This window comes from Chaetodon auriga, chromosome 20 (genome assembly GCF_051107435.1).
Source record: "Chaetodon auriga isolate fChaAug3 chromosome 20, fChaAug3.hap1, whole genome shotgun sequence".
NCBI classification, from domain to species: domain Eukaryota; kingdom Metazoa; phylum Chordata; class Actinopteri; order Chaetodontiformes; family Chaetodontidae; genus Chaetodon; species Chaetodon auriga.
The window spans coordinates 9,390,710-9,405,684 of record NC_135093.1 but is presented as its reverse complement, the minus strand read 5'-3'; the positions used below and the strand labels follow the sequence as shown (position 1 = coordinate 9,405,684).

At 42.5% G+C, this 14,975-nt stretch overlaps 2 protein-coding genes across 2 annotated transcripts; one reads left to right on the top strand and one right to left on the bottom strand.

The window, feature by feature from the left end:
- Positions 1-320: 320 nt before the first annotated feature.
- Positions 321-3,171, top strand: LOC143339289 (uncharacterized). Its single transcript, XM_076760460.1, has 7 exons — positions 321-338; positions 662-731; positions 882-973; positions 1,516-1,743; positions 1,868-1,887; positions 2,271-2,413; positions 2,594-3,171. The coding sequence occupies exons 1-7, from the start codon at positions 321-323 to the stop codon at positions 3,169-3,171; spliced, it is 1,149 nt and encodes a 382-aa protein (XP_076616575.1).
- Positions 3,172-3,857: 686 nt separating this feature from the next.
- On the bottom strand, positions 3,858-13,693 carry casp7 (caspase 7, apoptosis-related cysteine peptidase). Its single transcript, XM_076760560.1, has 7 exons — positions 13,571-13,693; positions 13,112-13,224; positions 9,422-9,573; positions 9,209-9,337; positions 7,997-8,172; positions 7,609-7,747; positions 3,858-7,158 (listed from the first exon to the last, which is right to left on the bottom strand). The coding sequence occupies exons 2-7, from the start codon at positions 13,222-13,224 to the stop codon at positions 6,932-6,934; spliced, it is 936 nt and encodes a 311-aa protein (XP_076616675.1). The 5' UTR covers positions 13,571-13,693; the 3' UTR covers positions 3,858-6,931.
- Positions 13,694-14,975: the final 1,282 nt, after the last annotated feature.

Below are 14,975 nucleotides of genomic sequence, written 5' to 3'. Positions count from 1 at the left end.
AAGGAAGTCAGGCAGGTTCTGAGAGGCAGGTATGAGACATATTCTGTGTGTGCGTGACTGAAATTTGACATCATTAGAGTCGTGTTTGGCACATTTGACTTCTTCCTGCTTATACATAAGCATGGGCCATTTGTGTTATGCATGCAAAAGGCCATCTGGGTCACGGCAAGCATTTTGAAACAGGCACTCGCTGAGACAAATTTAACTTTCTCCGGGTGAGGATGTAACAGGCCCTTCAATCACTCTGTGCACTTGCTATATTTGTGAAAAGCAATGTACGAATTGTCCGTGAGCTACAAAAGCACCATCAGTGTCTCATAATGTCCTCCAGTGTGCATGTAGGACACAAGCGCACACACACACACACACACACACACAGTCACACACATACATCAAGGTCGGTGTCAGGTCGGTATAAATAGAGCTGGGACACGGAATAACTTCTCCTCAAGTCTGACATCTGTTCACCCTTCCCTGCCTGAAACCTTGTTCTTGTCTTCAAAGTTTAGATTCATGCTCTCTCCTTAATAAAACAAGGCACATGCTTGCAAGAGCACCGGGACCATTACAAGGCCATCCTGCCCCCCCCCCCCCCACAACAAAGCCTCCACGTCCACGACAGGCCTATAAAAGCCCTGGGGGTCGTGTTGTCGCTGGTTAGTGGAGTTTAATCTGCAGCGCTACACAGAAAATGAATAGTAAGGTAGGAGGGAAGGCCACAGACGACATAAGCCCTTTGACTTTGGTTTCCTTTTCAAGAAGAACAGCCAGTAACACTTTTGACCCGCCACCCGTACCTTTTGTTCCCTTTTATCTGTGCTTCCTGATCTGCTTCTTTTGATTTTCTTCATGTTTTCTGCCTGTGTGTGTTTCAAAGGAAGTGCATCTGAAACATCAGCAGCACCTGCAGAGACAAAGAGATGTCATCGCCTACAGGATGAAGAAGCTGGCAGCTAAGCAGGTGGAGATAACAGTAAGTTGATCGCATTGTTTAACTGTCCTGCTGAGTGAAGACATACACTGGAGTACAAATTGCTCAGTGACACCTGCAATCAATTCCACGCCTTCCTTTTGTAGCCCGCAGGCTAATTGCAACCTTTATGATCAAATTATGGCATGCCTCTTAAAATTCAGCCATCAAATTTAGCACATATTGGTGGGAACAGTTTGAATTTTTGTTTGAATTGTCTGTGAACAACCTGATTTTAGCTAACAGTGGTGGAATAGAGAGCATATCCTTGACCTCAAGGTTAAATGACTTTATGAATTCCTGAAATGCACTTTGTTTATTGCACTCTGCAGACTCTGTGCTGTATGAAGCCTCATTTTGTGGATACTTTCATAGTTGCATATGGGCCTCACTAACATACTACGTTCTACAGCTGAAATGATAAAAGCCAATTCATTTATTAATCCTTTGGCAGGAAGTGAATCAGCAACTGTTTGACTAGCAGCGGCTGATTGTTTACTGTATTTGCTGCCCACATTTTAACTCCTGTGACCCTTTCACCTCAGAAAAAGACCGACGCAGTGAAGGAGAAAATCAGGAAAAAGTACGAGGACATGAAGCGGGTTCTGGACGAGGATCTCCGGATCACGCTGACCCAGCTGGACACGGAGCACGAGGCCGCAGAGAAGTTAGTGGAGGACAGGATAGAGGACTGCTACCACCTCACTCAGGAGCTGGACCGAGAACTGTCCGACCCCGACACCCAGATGAAAACACAAGAGGCTGACATTCAGGTAAACACAAAGATATTCAAAAAAGTTCTGATTTCATGCAACTGATGGGGTGTAAAATCAGCTGTTTCAAGCTGTCACTCAGTGCTACCAAGATGAGTAATTATTCTTGGCTTGTCTCTTCCAGGATCCCAACATGCAGAAAAGGTATGTTTATATTCCTGGAGGTAACAGCTTACTTCTTGTGTGTGAGCTACATATACACACAGACTGGGAAGAAGGAAACATATCAAAAGGCATCCGCAGTTACCAAACATGTCAAATATTTTCTTCCTGACAAACGGGGAATACCGCAGGGGAGAATCTGATGAGGTTGTGTAATTTCCCTTGAGTGTCTTATTTACTGTTCGCAGTCAGTTTCCCACTTACTGATTTTTTTGATAAACACATCCTTGTCCATCAGAAGGACAAACTAACACTTTTTAGACAAAATGTGTTGAGCAAACTGCAGTAAAAGTGCTTATTAAATTTTCATCATGGGTCAAGTGACTGCATGCAGTCAGTGGTATGAACTCTTTGTCTGAAATTAGAATATCTGAGACGCTGAGGGTGACCGACCCGGACCTGATTCAGATGGATGAGTTCAAGAATGAACAGCTACTGAGTCTTACCATCAACCTGCTGCTGTTCATCAGATCCCAGGTTCCTGTCACCAAGAGACTGTTTCAGAGCTGTGAGTTCCCCCACCCACAGGTAGACTGACATGTGCTCCTTGCCACAATGTGTGTGAAGCCTTACAATTACTGTCAATTAGACCATTAGATCATTTGTCTCGCTTGTGGGGAGGACAGGACAACAAATCTGCAGAATTTTTCACACTACACGCTGAATGTTTCCGGTGTCCCTCACACAGATGCTGCAGATGTTGTCCTCGATGCTGACACCGCCCACCCCAAGCTGATCATCTCTCCCAAAGGCGACTCAGCCACCTACACAGACACCTGGCAGGAGGTCCCAGAGACTCCCTCCCGCTTTGACACCACCCTAAACGTAGTCAGCCAGCAAGGCTTCAGTGAGGGCCGCCACTACTGGGAGGTGGAGGTGAGCGGGAAGTCCTACTGGGAGCTGGGGCTCACCTACCCGAGCATCCCGCGCAAAGGTCGTGAGGAGGACTCCTGGCTGGGCCGAGGGAAAGAGTCTTGGTGTGTGGAATATTTTAATGGGGACTACACAGCCTGGCATGGAGGCGTCCAGCACGAGCTTCCTCTGCTGGCAGGAAAGCAGTTCACTCGCATCGGGGTGTACTGCAGCTTTCCCGGGGGGTTGGCGTGCTTTCTAGGAGCTGACACCATGACACCCCTCCACTGCTTCTGCGCCGGGACCTTCACGGACACCCTACATCAAGCATTGTGTCCCGGTCACGACAACGAAGGCACAAACTGGAAGTCCCTTAAGATCTGCGACGCTTCCCGGTCAGCTCCTGTGCTCTGAGGTGGGGCTGGGATGCCTGAGGGGCAGGAAGAATGGGGCAGATGGGTCAGGACGGGAATGTGTTGCAGTCTGGGGGCATAACATTCTTAACTCCTGACACATCAGCTCTGGATGCTGTGAGTGTCAGGCTAAATGTGCCTGGAGGAACTCTTCACGTGTATCTCTATTTTAGATTCACGCCTCAGGTCATGTCATTCAAGCTGTTTTTTTTTTTTTTTATGGTGGACACACCAAAACTAACATGACCTTTCTCATACTCTAGTGCAGGGTTTATTTTTATGCTAAATGCTGTGATGAGTCAGAGTACCCAGATGAGAAATTTACAAAGGCAGGAGTCGCATCCGGAGAAAGTCAGGAATGAATAAATAAGATGTTCTTTTTTTAGCATTGAACTCAACAAGCTATTTCAGGCTTTGACTACAAGGACATACTTGTAGGTTAAATTCATTGTTGGTTGTCTTTTTGTGATATTTTCAGTAAGAGTATATATTTAAAAAAAGAAATTCATTTTTTGCGTCTTAAATATTTGTGATATTCAGCGTATTCATTGTCGCAAACATCTTCCCGGTCTTAAAGCAAACCTTTCGGTGTGGTCTGTGTTTACATACAGCATGTGCAAGAAAAATGACACAAAGCTCCTTACACAGTAAATTCTTCATGTTTAATACAATAAAATGTTTACATAAGCATTCCTCTGTTTTGCAGTTATTTAAACAAGGTATTGCCCCAAATGAAAATAAAAAAAAAAATTGGGCCAGATTATACTTTCAATGTAATTCATTCATTCATTTTTCCAAATCTTTTCAAATATATTCCTGAGGACAACAGCATTTAACACCGGAAAGCATTTAAAATTTTACCCTTCAAAATACATTTTTCCCTCCTTCAATTCCATTCCAAAAACAAGTGGAGCAAACACTCCTTTCAGCACAGGTTGGGCACCACATCACTGATCAGAGATCCATGTGTCGAGAGTTGTGGCTGTATTGGACAAGTGCACTGGGTGTGGATTGGGACATGTCTCTAACTTAAGGCAGTACTGATCACACTTCTGGTAGCTAGAAATTAAAAAAAATTACAAGGAGCGAAGAGGGGAAAATATGACAAATGAGAGCTATTGCTGAACTTTTCCCCGAAGTTACTGACACATGCAATCGTGTGGATAATGTAAAAACGTTGCAGCGACAATGAGAGTGTGTATTGCGGACATGTGGATTGTGTGTGATCAGACTTGTCACCACCAGTAATAGCTGCCTCTGTGATTTGACAGACTTTGGGACGATAACACAGCGAATTTGCAGAAACAAAACTTTGTGGAAGTTGTGATGACCGTCAGCAAATGTCTATTATACTCAAACTTTTTGATTTTACTATAGAACTCAATAATCTGTTTATTTAATTATTACAATATTGTTTTTAAAAAGAAAGCTGGCATGATGCACTAAATAATATGTAAAAGCAATTTATATATAATCTTCCTTCCTTTAGGATTTGGGCTTTTAAATCTTTCAGCTTTGAAAATAAAAATAGGAAGACCTTGCTGGGTACGTCTTACAGTGTAGTGTATGTAATGACAATGTACGACACTGATATACAGTGAAATGATGTGGCATTAGTGCTTTGGGCCCTAGTCCAGCTGTATAATATGATATTTCCCAAACTTCTGATGCAGTTTTTAACATTCTTAAGTTCTCTCTGGTGTAAAAATCCTACAGCATATATCCTATTTTATATTAAAGGTACTTAAGAGGAATGCCTAACTTTAAAGGGAAATTCATAAACTGATTTGTTGGACCCTCACTAATAAGACAAGTGCGTAATTTTGATCATGTGCAAATACATAAACTTCACTTACTCGAAATAACAAGCGAGTGAAGTCCTTCCTTACTTTCTTGGGAGTGGACTATGACCTACGCACTTGGCCCAAAATCTCATAAAACTTATCAGTACACAGCAAAAGATCACACCCTCCTAGCCGCACGTACAGTATATGACAGTGTTTAACATGACATTTACCCACTTCATGGGACATTAAAGAACCTGAGGATGCTAGCATGCTGCTACCAACTTAAACTTGCTAGGAGGGCTGAGACACTGAGCCTTTGGCAAAAAGCACCGTCACATGTTTCTGCTCAGAGAAGTGTTGTCTTTTTCTTTAGTCGCTTTCTTTTTTTCTTTTTTTTTTGGACAATTGACAGCTGAAAACATTAAAACACTGATAGCTGAAAATGATCTGATCCATTTTCCAGATGCTTTTTTTCCCCTCTAACCATGCATCTCACCTATGGCAGACCAAGTGTTTGTTATCACTCTATTCAGTTTTTAGTGGGGATTTCTACAGGCAGACGAGTGCATCTCAAAAGAGCCCACACAGGGGCTGTGTTTGGTAAATCACATTGATTTAGAGATTGATTCCTGGAGGCTTTTAAAACATTCAGCTGTCACCTGACACAAATAGAGTGTGAGATGGACAGGCGGGTGGCTGATCTACGTTCCAACCCTCACCTATGGACCCGAGCTTTGGGTAGCGACTGAAAGAATGACACCAGAGGCCAGAATGAGTTTCCTCCAAAGGGCGGCTGGCCTCACCCTTACAGACCAGGTGGGGAGCTTGAAGTAGAGCCGCTGCTCCTTCGTATCAAAAGGAGCCGGTTGAGGTGGTTTGGGCGTCTCATCAGAATGCCTCCTGGGCGCCTCCCCTTGGAGGTTTTCCAGGGACAAGCAACCGGTAAGAGACCACAGGCTAGACCCAGGATACACTGGAGGGATTATACATCTTATCTGGCCTGGGAACACCACGGAAGAAAATGGATGGATTGGACTGTCATCTGGTTTCCAATCGATCTTTAATGGTGACAGAGTATTGTACACTGCACAAATGCATCAGACTGCATTAGACAGGTCTGTGATCTGTTTCTGGAGAGTCTTCTCTCAGAACACCAAATGTTAATAGTCAGAATCCATCTTGTGTGATAAATCCAAGAGCCAAGTTTAGCCCAGAGACTCCTGTCCTCTTTCTACCGCTCCTTTCAAAATCTACTGGGGCAGCGCAGTGAGGGGCAGCGCAGGGGCTCAGTGGTTAGCACTGTCGCCTGAGTTCACTTCCCAGCTGGGGCAGGAGTTTGCATGTTAACCCCATGATTCCTTCAGGTGCTCCGGTTTCACCATCAAAAGTATATAATGTTAATTCTCCTGTCGGCTCTTGATCGAGACACTGGCTTACAACTGGAGTTTGTTCCCAGGGAACCACACAATGGCTGCCCCCTGCTCTCAGTGCTTAGAAAATGCATTAAATTTAGAGATCAGACTGTGTATGTGAGACGATAAACTTGATTGAAATAAACCATTGCAGATGCTGGAAAATGGGGAGACACATATTCAGATATGATTCCCCAAACCCACAAAAACTGGCAGCAAATTTTCCGGGCTGGAAGAATAACATGGATATTTCACAATGCCTGTCAAAAAAAAAAGATCAGATCAAATGTGACGCCATTATTCTGAAGAATAACCTGAAGAAGAAGAAGAAGTTTCACCATCAACACATGAACGAGGAGTGCCACTGTAAATATTTTTTTTTTTTTTCCTCACGGAGTGCTTGTTTTCGGGCCCAACTACACATGCAAAATGTCATATGTGCTCCAAATGTGCAATGTCCTGCTGGGCCTGAATCATCCCTGAATGCTTTGACCGCATAGTCGGTACCTGAAACAGTCAGTCGAGTCCGTCAGTCAGTCACGTGGTGTCTTACAGTAGGTGGTCAGTTGAAATAGAGTTCTTTCGTCAGCATAGAGACCACACAGGGAATCTGCTTCTTTTCGCTGAAGCGTGGGTCTTCAGACCAGGACTCGAAGCTGGTGGCCACCATGTAGTTGACCCGTGTCAGGATCTGCATTATCTCCAGCTGCTTGCCAAACTCATTGAGGACATTGCAGAGCGCCTGGACGAACCAGGAGCCTCGCCCAGGATTCCTCCATGAGTAATACCCTGGAAGATGAGCATGAGTCAGCGCTGAAACTAGGCCTGAAGTGTCTGCTCACTGATACATTCAGCACAGGTACCATACGACGTTATTTTACAACCATGAATCCAGAGAAGTTGGGACATTGTGTGAAATATAAATAAAACAGAATGTGACAATTTGCTAATCCCTTTTGACTTATACTCATTCACTGATAACAGTACAAAGACAATATATTCAATGCTTGACCTCATCAGCTTCATTGATTTTTGTAAATATCTGCTTATTCTCAACTTGATGACAGAAACACGTTTCAAACACAGTTGTTTGGAAATGATTGCATTCTGTTTTTATTTACATCTTGCACAACGTCCCAACTTCTTTGGAATCACAGTCATATTTTGGTTGGTATTTGTATTTTAGATTGAACACATATACTTCAAAATGAAGACTATGAAGTCAAAGCTGTGGTTTACCTGGCACAGTGGAGTAGGCAAACAGGAAATCTGCCTCTACAGGGATCTTATGTCTTGGATTAGCATCTGTCTCCAGGGTATCGTTTGGCGGACCTGAATCTGTCTGTATACCATCATCAAATTCGGAACCCCGACAAGCCTGGTGAAGTAAATGAAATGACATTTCATTGTGATCCTGAGTAGCTTTCTCAACGATGACCTGGTGAAGCAATTAAAAATTAACTGTTTTTAAAAGCTGAGACGGGCGAAAGTTTGCACAATAACTATCAGCTGTCCGTGGGGAGCTACAGAAAGCCATTTCAATCTGTCCTCTCGACAAAAACAACTGTTAAAGTAACGTTTATTTGTCACTCTCATGCATAAATAAAAGTCTTAAAAGTCTTTGTACCTGGATGAAGAAGAGTTTTGGCTTCCCGACTAAGCTCTTGCACATGTCTCCCCTGAACAATGAGGTCATGGTCTTGATGGGCATGGCTCCGTCCGTTCCGTAGATCATGCCCTCCTCACCGTGGCTTAGCAGGATACAGGCGAAACACGAGCTGTCACTATGGTCTTCCTCCGAGGCTGACCCATACACACACAAACAAACACTCAACTCTTAGCTTGGCTCAGGCCTCATTGAACTTCCAAATTAGTGAGTGCTATCAGTCACTTCATGGTCCCATCTGGAGTTGATTTAGCCCTTTATTCGTCCATCAAGATTCATGAAGAGTTTGAGGTTGCAACTGGTTTCTAAACTTTGTTACTATTAAGTCAATATTAACCGCTATACCCCTCGGCACATTGCCTGACCCAAACACACAGCGGTGCTCATCCTGTTAGGAGCGTGAATGTGCTGAGAAAACTGCACATCCAAGAGCCTATAATGAGATATATAGAAAATTTTGGGCCTTGTATTGATAAGGAAAGAGGAATCTTGCTTTGGACGCAGTGTTGAATGGAAGGACGGACCTGAGAAAGAAACTGACCAACTGTCTGGACAAAACGTGTACAGAGTCTGAAGAATAGCAGCCATTTAAATGTCATGTTATATCTTAGAAAACAACAAAGTTAACCGATGCTCCCACAAGCATATGACCTGAGAGGTGCATTTTGTAATTAATCTAGCCAGTGACACTGAAAGTATTAATCTTTTGGCCTTTCAGGTGGCCACTTCAGCAGGATTTATGTGATTACTTTCAGAACAGCACCACCTGCTGTCTGAACTGCTGAGAAACAAACAAATTGTAACCACTATTGTGATGAGTCCTGATGTGAACTTGTGATGAGTCCTGAATGTGAACTTGCTGTGAGAGTCCTGAATGTGAACTTGTGATGAGTCCTGAATGTGAACTTGTTCATGGTATGCAACAATATGGTATTCACACTATGGTAACTGTCTCTGAAAATATGTAAGTGTCACGGTATCCTTGTCTACAGTGTTACAAGAGTATTATCATTATCATTGCTGTTCATCATCAGTTACAATGTCCATTAAAGGAGTGACAAAGAACAGAAACCCGCACTGCATCTTAGTACAACATCAGCAAGTACGAAAGAAAATTCAGAAAAAGGTGTCTCTATTAGTTCAACATTGTTGTGTGAGGACTTCACTACTCACCCTCTCTGAGAAGACGCTCCATCTTCTCACATGTCTGATCGTTGTAGATGAAGACATCGAAGCCAAGGCTCTTGAAGCACTTGAACAGCTCACCGGCGTCTCGGTCTGTGCCGTTGCGTACATTCATCCCTGTCAAGACAAATTCATTAGAAAACACTCTCTTTATGCACCAATACTGGTCCATACACTGTGTTTGAAACATGATTGCTGTACCTGTCTTCTCATCAAAGTTTTTGTTGTTGATGATGATACACTTGCCCACTCGCTGGTGGCTCATCTTATACTGGAATGTTGGTGAAACAATTCTGTAATGGCTTTCAGAAGAGTAGTCCTGCTCCCGCGTCTGGCCATCCTTATTCTTCTTACTGACAGAGTCAGACAGAAACAGATGAGTAAGGACAGCAGCACTGTGAAAAATCAAAGCCTTCCACTAAACTCCTGACATATTATCTAGTTTTGAGCTGCACGTATGCAAATTGTTTTAAGTTTGGCTGATCTTTTGAAAGACTGCTATTCCTCCCATCACAAAAGCTTGATGTGGTACAGTAGGATTGGTTGAGAGGACTACTCTACATTTTTGAATGGCCTTTCATGCTTTTAGGCTGTAGAAAGTCCCCTTAACAAATACAAATAGATGCTATTTTGTGTGCAAGGTTTTGCAAAAAAAGTAATGTTTTGTACATGAAGAATAAAACACTGTCCACTGGTGCAACCAGACAACTGAAAGGGCAGACAGATGAGTCTGAGCAACAGTTAGAGAAGAATATAAGATACCACCAGTCATCGATAAAAGAAACTGGAAGCTTAACATCAAAATTTGTGGGAATTTAAATAAAAACAGATTCCTGTTACAGCATCAGGTGCACTATAATACGCCTATACCAAGCTGGCATCAGCAGGCAGGCGTGTCACTTTACCAAAGCTATTCTTAAAACTCCAAATCGAAATAGAAGGTTCATCTGGGGATCGCAGCACTATTGGAAATGGATCATGGAACATCAGCTGAACATATAATATGGACTCAAATCAATATTTTCATCTATGTTAAAATACCCATTACTGAAGGAAAGAACAGTAACATCACAGATCGCATCCATAACGATATACCTACATACTGTCTAAAACGAAAATAAATGGTAGGAACAGGAATGACATGAAAATGAATCCAATCAATTTAAAAAAAAACAAAAACAGACACACACAAACCCAACGTCTTCGATGCTACAAGTTAGAAAAACATCTGCTTATCTTCAACGAGGCCCATAAGCACGATCAAAACTTCCGCAACACTAACGGTTACCTTTCAAAGCAGCCTCTTGCAAGTGAAAAAGCAATCTTGCATCTTACACAACAAGGCGGTATCTTTTAAGCAGAAATAACAGGCACTTCAATATACGTAAATGTCAAGACTTCCAGCACAAGGAAAAAACTAAACAAAACAAAAAACTCTGAACCACTTACTCAGAAATCAGAGTACATACATTGTCAAATAAGGCATTAATGTCGCAGCCAAATTTGGTCGCAGTAATCCACCGTTGGGTTAAAGAAGAAACTAGAACATTTTCGCTTGGCGCAGATATTAAAAAAATCAGAGGCACATTAACGCAGATTGAGCGAGAGGAAATCTTCTACGAGTGGCAAATCTCACAGACCTGCCATATTTCCATTCTTCAAAAGATCCATCCAGATAGCCAAGCCAACAGCGGCCCATTGGGGCGCTCAGAAAATCCAGGCTTGTTCCAGAAGAGCCTCGTCATCAAGTTACTCAAGCACGGGAACAATACACAGCAATGCGCGCTAACAGTCTCATGCACATACACTCACAGGCAGCCCGGCCATATTCTAATAAACATGTGATCCAGAACTTTTAGGAGCCCCCCCTCCCCCTCCCACCTCCAAACTGTGCCAACATACTGTACCAAACAATTGCGCGAGGGTGGGCAAAGCGCTGCAACTCTGTTTTGCTGTGGGCTGGGCATGGCAGAAAGAGGAGGACGGTCAAGAGGAATATAAGCGGTTGTGTCTGTCTTACCTGGGTTCGTCATTAAGCGCTACGCCACTCTGCATCTGAAATGCGTTGGTTTTTGTCTCAGCTCTTTTTTTTTCCCCCCAAAAGAGTACGTTTCTCCACACCTGGCAGCTTAATTTTTGGCTGTGTGCTAGGATACTGACATGCTCTCTGTGCTGGATGGACACCTGACTGGGCCAGCAGGTGCTGAGGACAGGGGCGGCGCACTGTGAGCCGCCTGAGTCAGCAGCCTCGCCACCACACCAGTGCTTTCTAAAGGCCTATTCACACATGGCCCCTGCGCCTCGCTCCCTGCTGAGGTCAGACAGGGCAACAAGTTGCTCCTGTGCTGACAGGCACAGAATCCACCTGTACTGACACACATACTGTGCCTTATCACCTCAACTACAGAGCTGGATGCACAAGAAGGGGTGCAACTAAAAAAACATGAATTACTAAGAAAATCACAGCTTACCAAGCTACAAATAACCAAAGAGACATCACGGTTATTTAAGAATCCTAATTTCAAGATGTGGCAAGATTTAGCCAAAATCCAACCAATCAAGAAATACAGACACTTATCAATACCTTTATGATATTATACGCCATTCCTTTACAGATGTCACGGCAAGACAGCATCACGAGCTGATCAGTTGTTTAGTCATGCCTTCTTCCAATAAAAAACACACTCCAGTGTTGTTGTAGATAAGGTGGTATCAGTTTTATGTGATGCTCTGTGATCATGTTTGTTATCAGGCAGCCATGACTAAGTGGCAAAGAAATACCATTCAGCAGATTAAGCATACAGCATTTAAACACTAAGTGGGTCTTAACATACCATGTCATGTTTTATCTTTAAAAAATTCAGCCTTCTTTAATTCGTTTTTGTTTCAAATCTAAAATCTGAGCTGCTCCTTTGTGTTGTTTTATGGTTTTTGAAAATCAGAAAAAAAGAGAGAGAAATGTGATGACAGTTTGAGGTGGAAATCACTCCACAGAGCACACAGACGTAAGTGTCTAGGAGACTAGACACAACAAAGGTCCATAGTGCCACCTTGTGTGTCAGACTGGAATAAACAGAGGCTACTCCGTCATGTTAGTCAACATCACACTTTCAAAAGGCAAAATGAGACATAAGACAGTGTGAAAGGGCCCGCACACTATGATATCATACTGAACTCACGTTTTAGACTCTGCTGTAGTGCAGCCTAATTTTGAGCAACCACTTGAGGACTGACATCAGACCCAAAATTGAGTTTAAGATTGCTTTCACGCGCCTTGCCCCATCACACTAATTAGACTATCCAAACTGGGTTGCTGTGTCAAATCAAGGGTACACATTTCATCATTTTATAAGTTTTGATTAGCTGAGGCTTAAGAGGAACCAATACCACCTTCATGTAGAAGGAGTCGTCAGTCTTCATGCATATTTATTTTAAACTGGCAGCGGTGTGGCATCATAGTTACAGTTTTACAACCATTACTTGAGAAAATGTGCAATCATGATACGAGGAGTGAGAAAACAATTGGGGACATAACGACAAACCACAAATAGCCTGCACAAAAATTCTGCCACTGAAGACGACAGTTGACAGTGAAGGAAACGTAGAGGGGATTTGAGTAGAGAAGCACACTCTGAAGAAAAAGAGGCAGTCTTGTGTATGCACAGCCCTCTCGGTGCCACACACACACTGAGTAGAGCAGATGGCAAGAATCACAAGCAAAGCATCAACAACCATCATCAACACATACTGTGTTAGGCCACAAATGATTGATAAAGAACCATTACACAGCAAAAAGCGATGCAATGCATCTTAAATCAAAGCAACCTCAGGCCTTTTCCCTGATGAAGTATAGCGTTTCCCTCTACAGATGCACAATGAAGAGGAAGTCACCTCCCAAACAGCAGAAATCTTCCTCTGCGGTCAGGCTTGGCGTCTGTTTCCTCTCCAGTCAGCCTCCCTTCTTCCCAAGCAAGTTCAGCTGGCTCATCAGCTTCTCCAGCCATCTGAGGTTGACAAACATGTTGCATTTAACTGACTGTACATGATGCTTTAAGAGTCACCTGTGCTGCTATGGCTGACGTTAACATTTAATGGCCAGCTTTGCTTCATTTCCTTAACGTCAGCGCTGCTCAGGCGGTTGCTCAAACGAGTAAAAGGCAGCCTAAACAAACACAAAGCTAGCTTAGCTCCAAACTAAAAGCAACTTTAATTACCGGTTTAATAAGTTAAGGTAGTCAATCAAAGTTGTTAGCTAGCTGGGCGTCTGATTAAGTTAGCATAATAACCAAATCTCGTTAGCGAAAAGTTTCTATTTTAAACGTATGGACGGATACGCTGGCATGAACTTACACTGTTTTTATCCGTTTATTGTGCTGTGAGGTCTGGCGTTGTTGCACGGCACAACAAGTTTACAGTGGTTTGTTTCTTCTCCTCCGCAGTTTTCGCCGACTTTCTGTTCCGTAGAAAACTTGAGAAAGCGAAAATAGGTTTAGTTTCTGTCTCTGAGGTGCGTCATGACGTCACAGCCCTGCGTCACTCTGGTCTGGCGCGTGTGATGTCAACAAGCAGTTAACATTTAAATAAATCTGCACAGTTTGTTTAACGTATCTGGTCTGATAAACAATGCTAATAATCAGAATACAGGCAATTTAGGACTGTACAATTAAAACTATTTAAAAAAAAAAATATTAAATAATGGTCCTCATACATCACTGCTGGCCGACTGCCACAACTATTGTCCCGGAACAGTCAGAGAAACATATTGTAGTATAATTTGATTTTGGTATGACAGGGTTATTACTTACCTACGATACCAAATCATGTTACTGTTTTTACAAATTACATTTATTGTAGTTAGATAAACGTGCAATAGCGGACTGTAAAATCCCAGAGCCATACAATATTTATTCCAGCATCACTCACTCTTATGGATCTGACAGTGTTGTGGCACACAGCACCGGTGCTTCTGATGCACAAGTAGGCAATCAAGATCCACAAAAAATTAATGAATTCCCCAAGTCAAAGCAAATTGGTTTGTCATGATACAAAAGCTAACAGGTCTTTGTTACAGCAGCTGTATGATTAAAAATAAGACAGGTGCCCATTGACTGGTTTTGAGCCTGGGGAGCTTTTTCGTGAATGATTCTGTCTGCTTAGCTTTTGTTGTCTTTGTTTTGTTGTGTGTATATATTTCCTTCTTGTATGCTCATACTTCTTCCCGTGCACTTGTCCTTGACATTTTTTCACTGCAAAAACTCAGCCCTCAAAAACAAGAGCAGAAAAAAGCAATAAAATGAGGGATTATTACTTAAACTGCCATTTGCCACTGACATTTTCATGTGTGTCAAAGAACCCACAGTTATCTTAAAAGCAGTTTGACCAGATTAAAAACAAGCATATTTGTCAGGATACAAAGACATTCTGTCCTCAGCAAAGCAGTTTTGTATTTGTAAGCGTCGATCAAACAGCTTTATAATTCTGGAAATTCTAGTTTCAATCATTCGGTCACTCAGAACCTGTAATAATATCTCAGTAACAAATTTTAAGATCTTATTAAGATCATTAAAGACAAACTGCCTGGTAAGAACAAAGCAAGCACTTGTGGCCTTGATTTAAGATATTTCATCTCACTTAGAGTTAAATTCTGTGTATGTGTCAGCATACTTATCTGATGACGCTAAGTAAGACTAAGTTAAACTATTACACAATGTATTATGCTTTTATGTCATAGTGTCATGATAAATGCCCAAAGTTG

Excerpts from the sequence above, each read along its gene's own strand:
- LOC143339289 (XM_076760460.1), top strand. Across the intron at positions 974-1,515 it reads CTAAGCAGGTGGAGATAACA|AAAAAGACCGACGCAGTGAA; the intron begins GTAAGTTGATCG and ends CTTTCACCTCAG. Across the intron at positions 1,888-2,270 it reads GATCCCAACATGCAGAAAAG|AATATCTGAGACGCTGAGGG; the intron begins GTATGTTTATAT and ends GTCTGAAATTAG.
- casp7 (XM_076760560.1), bottom strand. The coding sequence starts at position 13,224 with ATGGCTGGAGAAGCTGATGAGCCAGCTGAACTTGCTTGGGAAGAAGGG. Across the intron at positions 9,338-9,421 it reads AAACTTTGATGAGAAGACAG|GGATGAATGTACGCAACGGC; the intron begins GTACAGCAATCA and ends TTGTCTTGACAG. Across the intron at positions 8,173-9,208 it reads GGAGCGTCTTCTCAGAGAGG|CCTCGGAGGAAGACCATAGT; the intron begins GTGAGTAGTGAA and ends TGTATGGGTCAG.